Genomic DNA, 15,961 nt, shown 5'->3' with positions numbered 1-15,961 from the left:
TATTGGAAAGCAAATATCACCCAGCCCTAGTGTCATGCCTGTTTTGGTCAGCAGAGACTTCCAGAATGGCGGAAAGCTAGGATTTTACATAAAGTTCATATGGTGTGTGTGGTGGGGTGTTTCCCTACATGGACAAAAAACTGACAGGGTTATTAAACAGGAATGTGGTCACTTGCCCTTCTGTGCAGCAATCCGGAATCATCCTTGATAGAAACATATCTGATACAGGGCTCAGGGCCATACTACTCCCATAGCCCCTCCTTTGGACCTTCCCTGCTGTGACACATCCTCTGGGTGGAACCCTGCAGCCCCCACAGCTGCTGTGGCTCGTACACCTGCCATGTGGAGACCTTCAGCTGTCCAAGACTGAGCTGTGTGCTGGACCGTGGTCCTGTGTGCTCCTGAGGCATCTCTGGGACATGGGCCTGGGAAATTCTCTCAGTCTAATGCTCAACTATTAACAGAATCCAGTAATGGGCCCCCTCTAAATAAATTGGCCAACAAAATGGGTGTGAGCAGTGGGAGGGTGTGTATGGTGCAAGGACCCCAGAAGGGTGCAACTTGTTGTGTTGTCCTTTTGTAAATAATTTTTATTAATTTTTCATTAATAACACTCAGAATATCAAATCTTGCCACATCATAATCCAAATAAAGCCCATTATACATTCCAAATTTTATATTTTAAAAAGACTTCCCATGTTCTGGCTGGTCAGGAGAAAATGTTTTATTTCTTGTTCCTGCTTTTTCTCTCTTGTTTATTCCCAATATCATAGCTCTGATCATAATCCTTTATCTTAACAGCCACTGGTGTGAGACTTTCAATCGTATTTAGCAAATCTACGTGAAAGAGGAATTTTGTTCTACCTGTTGTTGTCCGTCAATTATTTTTGGCACAGTCCCCCTCAGAGGCCCCTTTTTCATTCCACAGCATAAAACACAGCAATCCTTCAAGTCTTATAACGAACTGAAGCTTTCCCAATCTGAATAGGGGTCTTCCGTAGGAGGCAGTACCATAAGGTATATTTCACAGTTAGTAATTGTTTGGTTCCTCTACAATCCAAGCTTTGCTCCACTTGGGCCTTGGGGAAACCTTACAGAGATCAAAGATTCACCTTCACTTTTATATTAATCCATATACGACAAGAGTCCATGCAAGCAGATGTAGTTTCCTGTGTGAAATATTCCCTGGTTGTAATCCATTGGTTGTCTTCAGCCCCCATAGAGGGGCCCCTTTTTCTAATGTGCCATCATTTACGCCATTTTACCATCCCAAGCCAAAAGCATATCTAATCATGTCTTTGGACAAAGTCCCTTCATATCTTCTAACAAGCTGGTACCTTGTCAGTTCTAAATAGAGCCCTCCACAAAGGACTGTGCCATAAAGCACCAAATTCTCAAAGTTTTTGTAAAATTCCTCTTGCATTCTGTTTAATTAATTAAATCTTTCTTAGTGAGGTTTGCCAGATCATGAAATAGCAAGTATAAAAGAGAAACGGACGCTCACCTCACATATACCATAGCAAGACGACGAAAGTCCTTTCCAGATCAAAACCTTGGCACTCAGTGACTGATTTGTTTAACGGGTCGTTTTTTGTCTCCTTCTTTCCAGAACATGCCTGTTTTCAAGTCGGAATTCAAATATTTGATGAAAAACAGGAATACTCCCGCTCATGGCGATGGCATTGGAGAGTTTCCAATTCGTGCAATGCTAAGCACCCAGCGTCCCTGCCCCCTCATTCCATTGTAGTGAGCGGCAGTTATTGGACAACCCCTGGGTGACAGCAAGTCCCGTCCCCCCAGCCCTGGGGGTGTTGGCAGGGATAATTACCTCCAAAGTACCTGATTAATTGCACAACTGGGGTTCGGTGCCATGGGAAAGCTGCTAAACGCCATGGTGGTCACACCAGAAGTCAACTTGTTGTGTTGGCCTAGTTGGCAAGAGCTGGACTGTCCACTCCCATGGGTTTTCCTCACAGGAATGAGTGGCATCTGCATAATGATGTGGTGGGAAGCAAGCCCACAGAGGTGGGTGCTAAATCTGTACTGTGCCTCCTGGATTCTGTCTCTTGGTTGTGCTGCATAGTGTGTCTCTTGGTCATGCTCTAGTTTGATAAAATGTTGACAACTTTTTTTGGGGGGGGGGAATTAGTGCTAGAAAAGCTGTTTCTTGCTATCCAGTTACATAAGCAGTACTAGTTTTGCTAATACTGTTCTAAAATTATTTTATTTTTATTTTTATTTTATTTTCTCTACAGCAAATGGCTGCTAAAATTGGAGAGATTCCTCACTTGAATAATTCCACACCACTTGTGGACCCTTCAGTGTACGGTTATGGAGTAAAACGGCCACTGGATGAGAGAAGTAAGTCCCCTCAGTTTTCTTCTGTTTCCCCACCCCTTTTGTTCCTTATTTGTCAGGTGGGCAGCATGATGTCTGCCATCTTACCAGACCACTGACTGCAAAGAAATAGTGTAGTATTGGAATGCCTAATGTGGTTATGAAAATAATCTCTTATCTAGTGACTGTCGGGGCACTCCCTTGTTCTTTTCCTCAGTTTAACTCTACAACTCTATGATTCAAAAATCAAAACCATGGTGGTTGAATAGCACTGATAAAAACTTTGTGCCCCACTGTTTTTGGGGGGCAGGGGGTGGGCAGGTGGAGGGGACTCCCTGGTCCTGAATGGGGCAACTGTGCCCCTGAAGGACCAGGTGTGCAGCCTGGGAGTTATTTTGGGCTCACAGCTGTCCATGGAGGCGCAGGTCAATTCTGTGTCCAGGGCAGCTGTCTACCAGCTCTTTCTGGTACGCAGGCTGAGACCCTATCTGCTCGCAGACTGTCTCGCCAGAGTGGTGCATGCTCTGGTTATCTCTCGCTTGGACTATTACAATGCTCTCTATGTGGGGCTACCTTTGAAGGTGACCTGGAAACTGCAGTTAATCTAGAATGCGGCAGCTAGACTGGTGACTGGGAGTGCCTGCCGAGACCATATAACACTGGTCCTGAAAGACCTACATTGGCTCCCAGTATGTTTCCAAGCACAATTCAAAGTGTTGGTGCTGACCTTTAAAGCCCTAAATGGCCTCAGCCCAGTATACCTGAAGGAGCGTCTCCACCCCCATCATTCAGCCCGGACACTGAGGTCCTCCTCTGAGAGTCTTCTGCTGGTTCCATCACTGTGAGAAGCAAAGTTACAGGGAACCAGGCAAAAGGCCTTCTCGGTAGTGGCACCCTCCCTTTGGAACACCATCCCTTCAGATGTCAAGGAGGTAAAGAACTACATAGCTTTTAGAAGACACCTGAAGGTAGCCCTGTATTGGGAAGTTTTTAATGTTTGATATTTTACTATGTTTTATATATGCTGTAATCTGCTCAGAGTGGCTGGGGAAACCCAGCCAGATGGGCGGGGTATAAATAAAATAATAATAATAATTTTGAATGTCTGTCAGAAAACAAGTAGGTTTTTGTGACACTGATAAGGCCAGATTAAATGGTCCCTTTATTAGAGGAAAGTGAGGGTCAGTTGAAGCCTATCTGTGTCTGAAAAACGAGGAGAGGGGAGGAGAGAGGTCTGCAGGGGCCTGTTGGGCCAAACTTAATGGCTGCAGAGTTAGGTGTGTCTTATTGGCCTATTGGTTTCCATTGGCTGAAGTGCCCCTAACTCAGTGTGGCAGTGGCTGCTTTGTGGGACCATGGCTGCTGAACCCATTGAACTGGCTCATGTTAAGCCAAGGGGAGAGAACATAGGAGCCCTGGCCCATCTAGTGCAGCCTCCTGTTCTCACAGTGGCAAACTAGATGGCTCTGGGAAGCCCACAAGCAGAATCTGTGTGCAACAGCAACTAGTATTAGGAAGCCCACCTAGAACTAAATGTGTTTTTTTAAAGATTGTCTACAGTTTTACACTTTTTTTTTCAAGTGGAGAATCCCATTGGCTGGGTTGTGAAGAGCTGGGTGCGCTGAGATTCTTTTGCATCCTGTGTTTCCCAGAAAGCCCCTCCTGGAGATGAGGGGGCTGCCTAGAGTGGTATCCACTGCAGCCACTTGAGGGGCTGCATCCAGAAACAAGTTGGCAAATAGGGCTAGACAATATCTGATTTTCAAAATCACAATATACCACCAGCTAAATATCACGATATATATCTACAGGGGTGGGGGGCCTTCCTGGGCCTCTCCATGGTGGCAGAGGTCCCACCATACCACCCCGTGGCGGTGGAGAGTGCACTTTGGCTCCCCGCAGCAGCAGAGGGCCTTGCCACCTCCCTGCGGTGGCAGAGGATCCCGCTGTATTCCCCCACGGTGGCAGAGCGTGAACCATGCTTCCCTACAGCAGCAGAGGGCCTTGTCATACCTTCCTGCGGTGGCAGAACATTCACAAGGCTTCCCCGCAGCCGCACAACCTTGTTATTACCAACACACCCTTTTGACAGAAAAATAAATTTAAAACTTCATGGCGGTACCCTCGGTTGAACCATTGGCACCTCTTAAGATCTCCATGATGTGCTCCTTACCAGAACTATGACAAGTGCTGACGACTGCTGGACAGATCACCGACTAATACACTCCATGATGGCTATCAAGATTATACCTCAACGCAGGCTTCAAGGAAGGAAACCAAGGCGCAAAATGAACACTCAAGCCCTTCAATATCCCATTAAGCGGGATTGCTTCCAAACGACTCTTAAGGACCATCTGCTTTCGGAATGCCCTGATAACATCAAGGAACACTGGATCAAGCTAAAAACATCCATTATAGCAGCCTGTGAACAAACTATTGGATACCAAACCAAGAAACACCAGGACTGGTTTGATGAGACTACAGTGAGATTTGAAGGCATTATTGACAAGAAAAGGAAGGCCTTTCAGATCTGGCAAAGAGATAAAAACTGTGCCACTAAGAAAAAAACCTATTCCGACTTCCGGTTGGCTGCGGGGGCCATTTTGGGCACGGATTTAGCCTCTAGGGGAAAATCAGAGCTCAGCAGGAGATTGGAGCTTCACAAAGGCGCTGTGAGCTCTGGAAAAAAACCCCAAAGGGAGTTTTGGGTACTGGGGACCCAGCGGCACCCCTGGCATATCTCCCCATACAAATGAGCCTGTAAAAAGGTTCGGAAGCCCGAGGGGATGGAGGCGCGGGTGCAAAGGGGGTCTACTCGCTACTTCTGCTGAGCGAAACCTCTGGTTCCAATGGCAAAAGGCAGCTGAATTCCCGAAACAAAAAGATCAGCTACAAACAGATACAAGTGGATACAAACTGCTAGTTTTCCCTAGCCCTTCAGGGAAGGGAGAAAATAGTCACTTAAAGATACTTAAAGACTTGATGTTTGCTTCAGTGTTGCAACTTTTAAAGTTACGAATTGAGAAGCAGCTCAGGAACGCTGGGGGGGGGGGACCCTGCTGGCTCTGCCGAAAGCAACTTTGTAACTGGAAAGGGAAAAAGAGATTAACGAGCCAGCAACTAGTCTCTATAGTTCTATAAGGAGTTTGAACCAGCGACTTGCCCATGGAGTTTTGCAGCTTTGAACCTTTAATTTTCCTTGTGTTTTATTTTGACTCTAATCTGAGATTTCACTGTGTCATCTTCCTGTATCTATCTATCTATCTATCTATTGGGGGGGGGGTTATAATCATTACTGAGGATTAGGTCATTGAAGAGGCCGAAGAGGGGAGTTGTTTAATATTTTTGGAATTGAGACGTATGAAGATTCGGTGGCTGGGGTTTCCAGAATTGGATTAGGCTGTATTGGCAGCCGAAGAAAGCTTTTGTTTCCCGAGAAGGAACCTGTGCTATTTGCTTTTGTTCTTCCTCTTATTTTGTTTTCCGGGTTTCAGTTCATCTTAGGTACATGACACCAAGTGGTTAAAGGAGTTAATTGCAATGAAATTTTTGAAGTTACTCTGGGGGACACCAAGTGGCCAACTATAATATTGCAATTTGAAATTTGATTTGAATAAGTGCCACCTGGAGGTCAAATAAAGAATTGCAGGGAATTTGAAAAAGGGAGAAAATTAGATTAGAAAGAGAAGATGGTGGGGAAGAAAGGACCAACAGCTACACCAACGGATGGGAGAAATTCAAAACAGGAGGAACCTAAAATGGACATTGCAGAGATTTTAGCAGAAATTAGGAAGGATATAAAAGATACTGAAATTTTTTTAGATTGTAAATTTGATAAAATGGAGGAAATAATTGACCGAGCAGTGGCAGAGTTAAAAGGCCAATTAGAAGAGGTTAAGAGCCCTGGAGGAGAAAGTGAAGAAGACACAAAAAGAGGTCAGAGAAAACAAAAGAGAGGAAGAGAAAATAAAAGCAGAAGTTGCGGAATTAACAAAAATGCATGAAGAAACTGTGGATGCTTTGGCATTTATGGAGATCAAGCAGAAGGAGTTGAATCCCCGCTTCAGAGGTGTAATAGAACAGGAAGGAGAGAATATAAAGGAAAGATTAATTATGGAAATAGCAAATTGGCTTGGATTGGATGAAGAAGAAGTTGGAAAGACAATTGATAAGGCTTTCAGGATTAAATATAAGACAGAAAGAGGTTTAAAAAAAACTTCCAGGTGACTGCCTTGTCTTTTTAAATTCAAGAGAAATGAAAGATTTGATTCTAAGAACAAACCGGGAAAGGAAGCTGTGTATTAATGAAAAATTTATTATAATTTACAAGGAAACACCCAAAAGATTTCTGAAACGTAGAGAAGAAGATATTACCCTGATCCTGAGAAAGAATGAAATTTGGTACAAGTGGGAATTCCCGGAAGGGGTTTCTTTTTTTATAAGGACAAGAAATTTAAGATTAAATCTACTCAGGAGATAGTGAAATTTAGTGAAATTTATGAAAAGATATGGTAAAGAGCTGGGGAAGAAGGAAGATGACACACTACTGGAAGAAGAGAAGAGAAAGAGATTTAAGGAATAAAGACTGTATTTAATTGCTGACAATTATGGGTTTGAAAATAATATCATGGAATGTGAATGGTTTAAATAATAAAGGTAAGCAGAATAAAATTGAACATATATTATTAAAACAGAATTCGGACATAATTTGTATACAGTGGTACCTCGGGTTACATACGCTTCAGGTTACAGATGCTTCAGGTTACAGACTCCGCTAACCCAGAAATAGTACCTCAGGTTAAGAACTTTGCTTCAGGATGAGAACATAAATCGCATGGCGGCGGTGCGGCAGCAGCGGGAGGCGCCATTAGCTAAAGTGGTGCTTCAAGTTAAGAACAGTTTCAGGTTAAGAACAGACCTCCAGAACAAATTAAGTTCTTAACCCGAGGTACCACTGTACAAGACACACATGTTGCGAAAAAGCACGAAAGAATTCTTAAAAATAAAAGATTGGGGTAAGAGTATATCTCTGCAGATGATAGTAAGTAAAGAGGGGTGGCTTTGTATATAAAGGAAAAATATGATTTGCGTCAGATTTTCAAAGATGAAAAAGGAAGGATAATAGGAGTTGAAATGGTAGCACAAGGCGAAAAATTGATTATAGTGGGAATTTACACACCAAATGATAAAAAATGGATTTCTATAAAGAATTAAAGGAGAAATTGTTTGAATTTATGGACCAAAGAATAATATTAATGGGAGACTTCAATGGGGTAGTTTCCTTAGAGATGGATAGAACAGAAAGGGGGGAAAGTAGCAAATCAAGGGAAACTGCCCAAAATGTTTTTTACACTGGTGAAAAATAATGATTTGATACACATCTGGAGATTAAAACATCCACTAGAGAAACAATTTAGTTACTTCTCAGAACCAAACCAGAGTGCTGGGTGGATTGATTATATCTGGATTTCTAGAGTTGGCAACGAGAGTAACAAAAACAGAAATTCTTCCTAAAACTATTTCAGATCACAATGCGTTAACAATGGAACTGAAAGGAAAAGAAGAGATTTTATTTAGGTGGAGAATGAATGATGGATTATTGGACGATCAAGTAATATTGGAAAAGGCGCAAAAGGCATTGAAGGACTATTTGGAGCTTAATTTAAATAAAGGCGTGGACATAAATATAGTATGGGATGCCTCTAAGGCAGTAATAAGAGGATTTTGGATACAGCAGAACTCAATTCAAAAAAGACTAAGAGAGAAAAAAGGAAGAGATATTAAAACAAATAACGTAATGAAAAGAAATTATCACTCAACCCTAAAGATAGTCAAGCCTAAATATAATATAAAAATGCTACAGACACAATTTTCAATATTGATAAACCAAGAGATTGAATGGAAAATTAAATTCTTAAATCAAAGAAGCTTTGAGTTTGCAAATAAACCAGGCAAATTGTTAGCCTGGCAGTTAATGAAGAGACCAAAGCAGAATACGATAACAAAACTTATGGTGGAAGGAAAAAACAGTAGACAATCCGGGTGAAATAAGGAAGAACTTTCAAAGATTCTATAAACAATTATATAAAAAAGAAAAAGAAGATGAGGAAAAAATAGAAGAATTCCTGGAAATGAACAGGTTGCAGAAAATCTCCAATGATAAAAAGAGCCAGCTCAGTACTAATATAACAGTGGAGGAAGTAAAAGCAGTAATAAAACAAACAATAATTGGAAAGGCACCAGGACCAGATGGCTTGACAGCCAAATATTATAAGAAATGTTTGGAGCAACTGTCAGTCCCTTTAATGGAAGTAATGAACAACATCTTACTGGGAAATAAAATTCTGGAGACTTTGAGAGAGGCCCATATCACATTAATTCCTAAACAAGGCACAGACTTAACGCAAGTTAAAAATTATAGACCAATCTCGCTCCTGAGTAATGACTACAAATTATTTGCTAGTATTTTAGCCAATAGGCTTAAAGAAGTACTGGGAGAGGAGATTGGAAGGAACCAAACTGGATTTCTACCTGGTAGACAGTAGAAAGACAATGTTAGAAATATAGTCGACATAATTGAATACCTGGATTCCAGGAGGGATAAACAAGCGGTGTTAATGTTTTTGGATGCCGAAAAGGCATTTGACAATGTGTCTTGGTATTTTATGAAAAGAAATTTAGAAATTATGGATATGGGAATGAAGTTTTTAAATGACATTAGGGCCATATATTCAGAACATGCTAAATTGATAATAATAATTTTATGGAAAAAATAGAGATAACAAAAGGGACCAGACAGGGGTGTCCGCTATCACCATTATTATTTATAACAATATTGGAGGTCCTGTTGAAGAAAATAGAAGCAGCAAAAGAAATAAAAGGCATTGGGATTGGCTCAAAAGAGTACAAGTTTAAGGCTTTTGCTGATGATGTGGTATTGACATTAGAACAACCAATGTCCAGTGCAGTGGAAGCACTGGACAAGATAGAAGAATATGGACAACTAGCAGGTTTTAAACTCAATAAAACCAAGACAAAATTACTAACTAAAAATATGGATAGTAAAGAAGTAGGCGAACTACAACAAAAAACAGGAATGATGACAGCAAGAAAAGTAAAATATTTGGGTGTATGGCTCACGTCGAAGAACATAAACCTCTTTAAGGACAATTATGAAAAGGTGTGGAACGAACTGAAGAGAGATCTAGAAATTTGGACCAGAATGAAATTATCATTGATTGGTAGAATCTCAGCTATTAAAATGAATGTGCTTCCAAGACTGTTAGGATACAATATCTAATGAGTTGAAAAAGGTTTTAAAATATAATTTCAACAGAAAACCAGAGGCATTTCTGTTAGGTTTAATTGGAGAGGAAATTTTTTTTTAAAATGTAAATTTGTTTATGTATGCCACAACGGCTGCAATGATACTTCTGGCCTAGAAATGGAAGCAGCAGGATCTTCCTACATTGGGAAAATGGCAGATAAAAACGGTGGAATACGTAGAGCTGGCAAAGCTGATGGGGAAGATCTGGAATCGGTGTGGTGAACTGTTTCAAAAGGACTGGAGCAAATTTATATTTTATATGAAAGAAAATTGTAAACATTTGAAAACATTTGTAGGTTTGAGTTGAAATGTTTTGTAATGTGAAAATAAGGAGCTGATTTACATATAACGAGGTGAAATGTTGAGAGAAGATTGAAGCTAAAAAATGGGTATAGAAATGCTAAGAATTTACTAAAAGACATTTGGAAGTTAGAGGGAGGGAAGGAGGTTGATGCTCTGTTTGAGCAATGTTTTAGGTTATAGAGTTATGTAATAAAATGTGATTAAATATGGAAAACTCAATAAAATTATTATTAAAAAAAGAAAGAAAAGACCTATGCCAGCTCTAAGGCTAAGGTTCAAAGAAGACCAGAGAACTAAAAAACACCTGGTGGATAAAAAAAAAGCTCAAGAGATCCAGCACTTAGCCAACACTCATGATGCACAGAGTTTCTTTAAAGCCACAAAGACCATCTATGGGCCAATAAAGCATGGCATATGCCCCCTACGCTCAACAGATGGCAGCACACTTCTGAAAAGAAAGAAAGAAACTATTGCACTGAGCTGGGAAGAACATTACCAACATCTCCTCAACCGCAACTCCCCAGTAGCTGCTGAGGTCCTCTCACAAATTCTGCAAAACCAAGTTAAAGATGAGCTTTCGGTATCTCCAAATTTGGGAGAGTTGTGTACAGTGGTACCTCTGGTTACGTACTTAATTCGTTCCGGAGGTCCGTTCTTAACCTGAAGCACTACTTTAGCTAATGGGGCCTCCTGCTGCTGCCGCACCACCGCCGTGCAATTTCTGTTCTCATCCTGAAGCAAAGTTCTTAACCCGAGGTATTATTTCTGGGTTAGCGGAGTCTGTAACCTGAAGCATATGTAACCCGAGGTACCACTGTACAGTTATTAACCAAATGAAAAACAACAAAGCCAGCAGACCTGATGGTATACCTGCTGAAGTCTTCAAAGTGGGTGGAATTGAACTTACACAACAACTTCAGAAGCTCATCGAAAAAATCTGGGGGAGAGAAGAGATCCCTACAGACTTTAGGGATGCCAAAATTATCAATCTCTTTTAAAAAGGTGACAGAATTGAATGCGGAAACTATCGAGGCATCTCTCTATTTGCAGCTGGCAATTTTTTTGAAGGATCTTAGCAAACAGTCTTTTAACAATATCTGAGGTGACCGTTCCTGAATCCCAAAATGGTTTTTGGCCTTCTAGTGGGACATTGGACATGATTTTCACTGCTCGACATCTTCAAGAAAAATGCAGAGAGCAAAACCAACCCCTGTATATGGCATTTATTGATCTGACTAAGGCTTTTGACACTGTAAATTGCAACTCTCTGTGGACTGTGGCCTGATCAGGTGTTAAACAGGGTTGTGTTATTATCCCAACTCTATTCATTAGTTTCATTTCCATGATCCTACACTTTGTTGAAGGGAAACTCCCCACCAGAGTAGAAATCATATATTGAGCAGATGGAAAGCTCTTCAATCTGAGTAGGTTGAAAGCAAAGAGTAAAGTTACCGTAACTTCTGTCATAGAGCTTCAGTATGCTGATGACAATGTAGTGTGTGCATGCTGAGAGGATGCCCTCCAAACCATCCTAAATATCTTCGCAGAAGATTACGAAAAGCTTGGCCTATCGCTCAATGCCTGTCGTTAATTCACAGGGAGACGTAAGGCAGGAAGAACAGACACAGCTTTCCGATATGCTCTCAGGGGAAGAGGGAGAAGCTGGACAGTCTGTGCTGGAATCCCATCGCTCTCGTAGATGGGGCAGACTGCAGGCTTGGCGTCAAGCCCACAAGAAGAGGAGTCATTGGTGTATTTCCTGCTTACGCAGAGCCCGCTCTTTAGTTGGCTCAACTGGAATCTCAAGTGATGATGATTGAACTGTGTGCTCCGACCGGGCTTCTGTGTAAATACTAGTAAATCTGAAAAACCATAAAATTGTCAGCCTGCTGTCTCTTGGTGTTCAGGGGAGACCGTAAATCCTGACACTCTGCACCTAAATCATTTTTTAAAAATAGGTGGACTTCCTCTGCACCTTTCCTATCTCTAGAGTAGAAGAGCGTCTCCACCCCCATCACTCAGCCAGGAGACTGAGGTCCTCCAAAGGTCTTCTGCTGGTTCATTTACTACGAGAAGTGAAGTTAAAGGGAACCAGGCAGAGGGCCTACTCGGTAGTGCGCCCTCCCTGTGGAACACCCTACCTTCAGATGTCAAGGAGATCTACACAAAGAACTACACAAATTTTAAAAGACATTCCCTGTATTGGGAAGTTTTTAATATTTTACGTTTTATGATGTTTTTATATGTCTGGAAGCCACCCAGAGTGGCTGGGGTAGAATATAATAATAATAATAATAATAATAATAATAATAATAATAATAATAATAATAATGGCAGCGAGCTCTACATGGGGCTGCCCTCAAAGATGACTTGGAAGCTTCAGTTGGTCCAAAAATGCTGTGGCCAGATTATTGACTGGACTTTCAGTTAGAACTTCTATAACCCCTCTTTAAAACAGGTGTATTAGTTGCTGGTTTCTTTCTGTGTCCAATTCAGTGTGTTCGTGTTAGTGTTTAAAGCAGTAAACGACTTGGCCCCCAAATATCTGAAACACATCCTCCTTCCCTATAGACCTTCTCAGATGCTAAGATTGTCACAGGGAGTCCTCTTTGTAGTTTCTTCACCCTCAGAAGCTTGCGAGGGTGGCAGCCACAGAGAGGGCCTTTTCTTTGGCAGGCCTTAAGCTGTGGAACTCCCTCCCCCCAGAGGCATGTCTGGCACCTTCACAGCCTTTCGGAAATGCTTGAAGGTGCACCTCTTTACCCTGACTTTTGACACATAGAATCATAGAAATATAGAATTGGAAGGGACCCTGAGGGTCATCTACTCCAACTCCCTGCAGTGCAGAAATAAGATGCATATACTTGAGATATATATTTTATTTTTAGGACCCACATATTGTAATTTTAATAGTTTCTAATATCCTGCAATATTGTGTTTTTATTTTATTTTATTTTATTTTATTTATGATTTTCAGGTTTATACATTTCAATAATTTTACAGTCATTTTAACATTTCAAAACTTGACTTCCTTCCCCCTCTTTCTGCAGTTCCTTAAATTTATTTTTAATATCTTCATATCCAAATTAACTTAATTTGTTCATTTATTCATCTACTTTAAATATATAGGTAGTCTTATGAAACTGCAGGTTATTACAATAATCCTGCCAATGTTCTTATCCGTTTACAATTTATCTGTAAATATATGCTGACTCCCAATAAAGCGAGATGAGCGCCGCACCCCTAGAGTCGGCCACGACTGGACCTAATGGTCAGGGGTCCCTTTACCTTTACGTTATTCAATAAACCATTTCCATTTTTTTTATAGAAAGTTTGTTATTTTTCTGGTAAGTTTTGCCATTTCTGCATATTCCATAAGTTTTTGTATCCATTCTTTCTTTGCTGGGGCTTATACTTCTTTCCATTTGAGGACAAGTAACATTCTTGCAGCTGTCGTAGCCTACATAAATAAGTTTCTGTACAGTTTGGGTAGTTCTGTCCCTATAATTCCCAAAAGGAAAGCTTCTGGTTTATTTTACAAACATTATTTTAAACATCCTTTTCAATTCATTATCTATCGTTTCCCAGTAAGCTTTAACCACCACATATGATAAAAAGAACCTTCATTCTCTTTACATTTCCAACACTTATTTGATTTAGATTTATACATTTTTGCCAATTTACTTGGTGTTAGATACCATTGATATAACATTTTCATATAACTTTCAGCAACAACAACGAATTTATACTCTGCCCTTCTGGCTGGGTTTCCCCAGCCACTCTGGACAGCTCCCAACATAATATTAAAAACACGATAAAACATTAAACATTAAAAACTTCCCTAAACAGAGCTGCCTTCAGATATCTTCTAAGCTGCCTTCAGATGTCTTAGACCATAACATGCTGTAAATTTTACATCCATATTCCACAATCGTTCCCATGCTTCCATATCTATATTATGAACAATATCTATTGCCCAATGTATCATTAAGGATTTTACTTGCTCATCCTTTGTCTCCCATTCCAATAATATTTTATACATTTTAGACGGCACTTTTACATTACATTTCAACAGGTCTCTCTCCAGTTGTGGTATTTGTTCCCCAAACCCTTGTATCCTATCTTTCTTGAATACTTCATTCAAATGATGATATTGTATCCATGTTGTTAATTTTCCTGATAATTCCTTAAATTCTTTTAATTTATACTCTCCTCCCTCTTGTTTTAATAAATTTCTATAAGTTGTCCACCCTTCTATCATACTATTTTTCTTTACCGCTATAGCTTCCAACGGCGAGAGCCAAAGTGGTGTTTTAACCTCTAATAGATTTTTGTATTTATCCCATACTATATACAATTTTTTCCTAATTATATGATTTGTAAATCCTTTATGTACTTTCACCTTTTCATACCATAAATAAACATGCCAATCAAAAATATTATCATGTGTCAGGGAGGATTCGGAGGAGCTATGGAAAGAAGATGCAGAACAGGGGCTCAGGGATGCTGAAGATCCCTGCAACCACCCAGAGGCTCGGGAAGGAAGCTCAGACTCAGGAAGGGAGGGGGCTTTCAAATCAGCACACACAAGGAGTGAAATGAAACATAAAGATCTAAGTCTCGCTCGATTCCCATGCCTACTTTGTTGGCGCGGGAATCGTAGGAAGCCACTCCCTGAATCTGACTCAACGGGTTCGAACGTGTCATTCTGGTTTTTTTAAAATAATAATATTTATTCCTTTTACAACAATTTAAACACTTACAGAAATGACAAAGGAAAAACAGTACATTACAAAAACAATTTAAAAACACATCAAAAGAGAAGAAAAAGAAGAAAAAAAGAGAGAGAAAAAGAAACTTCCAATATCTTATCTTTCTTTCACATATTTCCATGGCCTCCTCACACCTCCCTTTTTGTATTCCACTTCTATTGATTATTTCAGCAATTCCTTTCCATCTTCCCCTGTTTTCTATCCTATAATTATCTTAACACATTTTAACCTTATTTTCCTTTAATACTCTATTAATCTATTTATACTTAATTCCTTATAACATTTCTACTGAAGCCATATAACTTCATTCCAACATTCTTCTAACATTCATTGATTTCACAATATTTCTATAAATAATCTTTAAACTTTTCCCAGTCTTCTTCCACCGACTCTTCTCCCTGGTCTCGGATCTTGTCAGTCTTTCCCGCCAATTCCATCTAGTCCATCAACTTCATCTGCCATTATCCAACACTTCAGTGCTTCCAAGAGACAACCATTCTCTCAGCCAGCAAAAAGCAGATGGTTCACAACAAAGTTTAGGGGTCTGGCAGGGCAGGTCCACCTCCTTCTTTAGCATCCGTCAATATCTTAAATTTTAGTCGAGGCTTCCTGCCCTGTCAAACAAATCCACAAACATCCCTCTGCCACCTCCTGAAACGTTCCAACCCACCCAAAACTTGCACTATTTGGAACAAAAGCAACATCCCTGGCAACACAGCAACCCTCATCCCCACCACAACAGCTCGGCCCAACAATAGCAACTTCAGATTTGTCCATATTTCCCAATCCCCCTTCTCTTCAATCCAACGTCCTTCACAGTTACCCTTAAATAAATTCACATTTTTGGCAGTCATACTGACCCCCAAAAGCCTCTCTTTCTCAACCGATGTTAGTCCTGTCTCCTCCTGAAGCTCTGTCAAGCTTTCCTTTCCCAATTCAGGTAGGGCTCTGGTCCTCAAATTCATCTGTTTTTCTTTAAGTTCCATCATAACAGATGTCACATCGAGTTGCCTTTGAATGGATGGGGCTCTCTCACACTCCAGTTGTATTGTTTTACATTCAGCAGCAAGGGTTTTCTCCCTGACTTCATCCACAGTTTGCCGTGTCAAGGTAAATTCCTGTATCAATCTCTGGATGGTTTCTGTGTTGGTGTTCACCTTTTGTCTGTTTTCCTGTGAAGCTGTTCCAGCGAATTGTTTATTTTCACTAATGCGACCACTAA

General features: G+C 40.5%; 1 protein-coding gene across 6 annotated transcripts in view; it reads left to right on the top strand.

Annotated features, from left to right (window-relative positions):
- Window positions 1-15,961, top strand: part of LOC309523367 (far upstream element-binding protein 3-like) — a 388,935-nt gene that overhangs the window by 57,396 nt on the left and 315,578 nt on the right. For all 6 annotated transcript variants that reach the window (XM_082207141.1, XM_082207142.1, XM_082207139.1 and 3 more), the window contains exon 2: window positions 2,256-2,361. In XM_082207141.1, coding sequence (XP_082063267.1) covers window positions 2,256-2,361 — 106 coding nt within the window. The remainder of the gene's footprint in view (window positions 1-2,255; window positions 2,362-15,961) is intronic.

The sequence above is a fragment of the Podarcis vaucheri genome, assembly GCF_965113315.1.
Source record: "Podarcis vaucheri genome assembly, chromosome: W".
In the NCBI taxonomy this organism is placed as follows: Eukaryota; Metazoa; Chordata; class Lepidosauria; order Squamata; family Lacertidae; genus Podarcis; species Podarcis vaucheri.
Note: the sequence above shows the minus strand (reverse complement) of the source record. Positions and strands in the feature narration are given on the sequence as shown.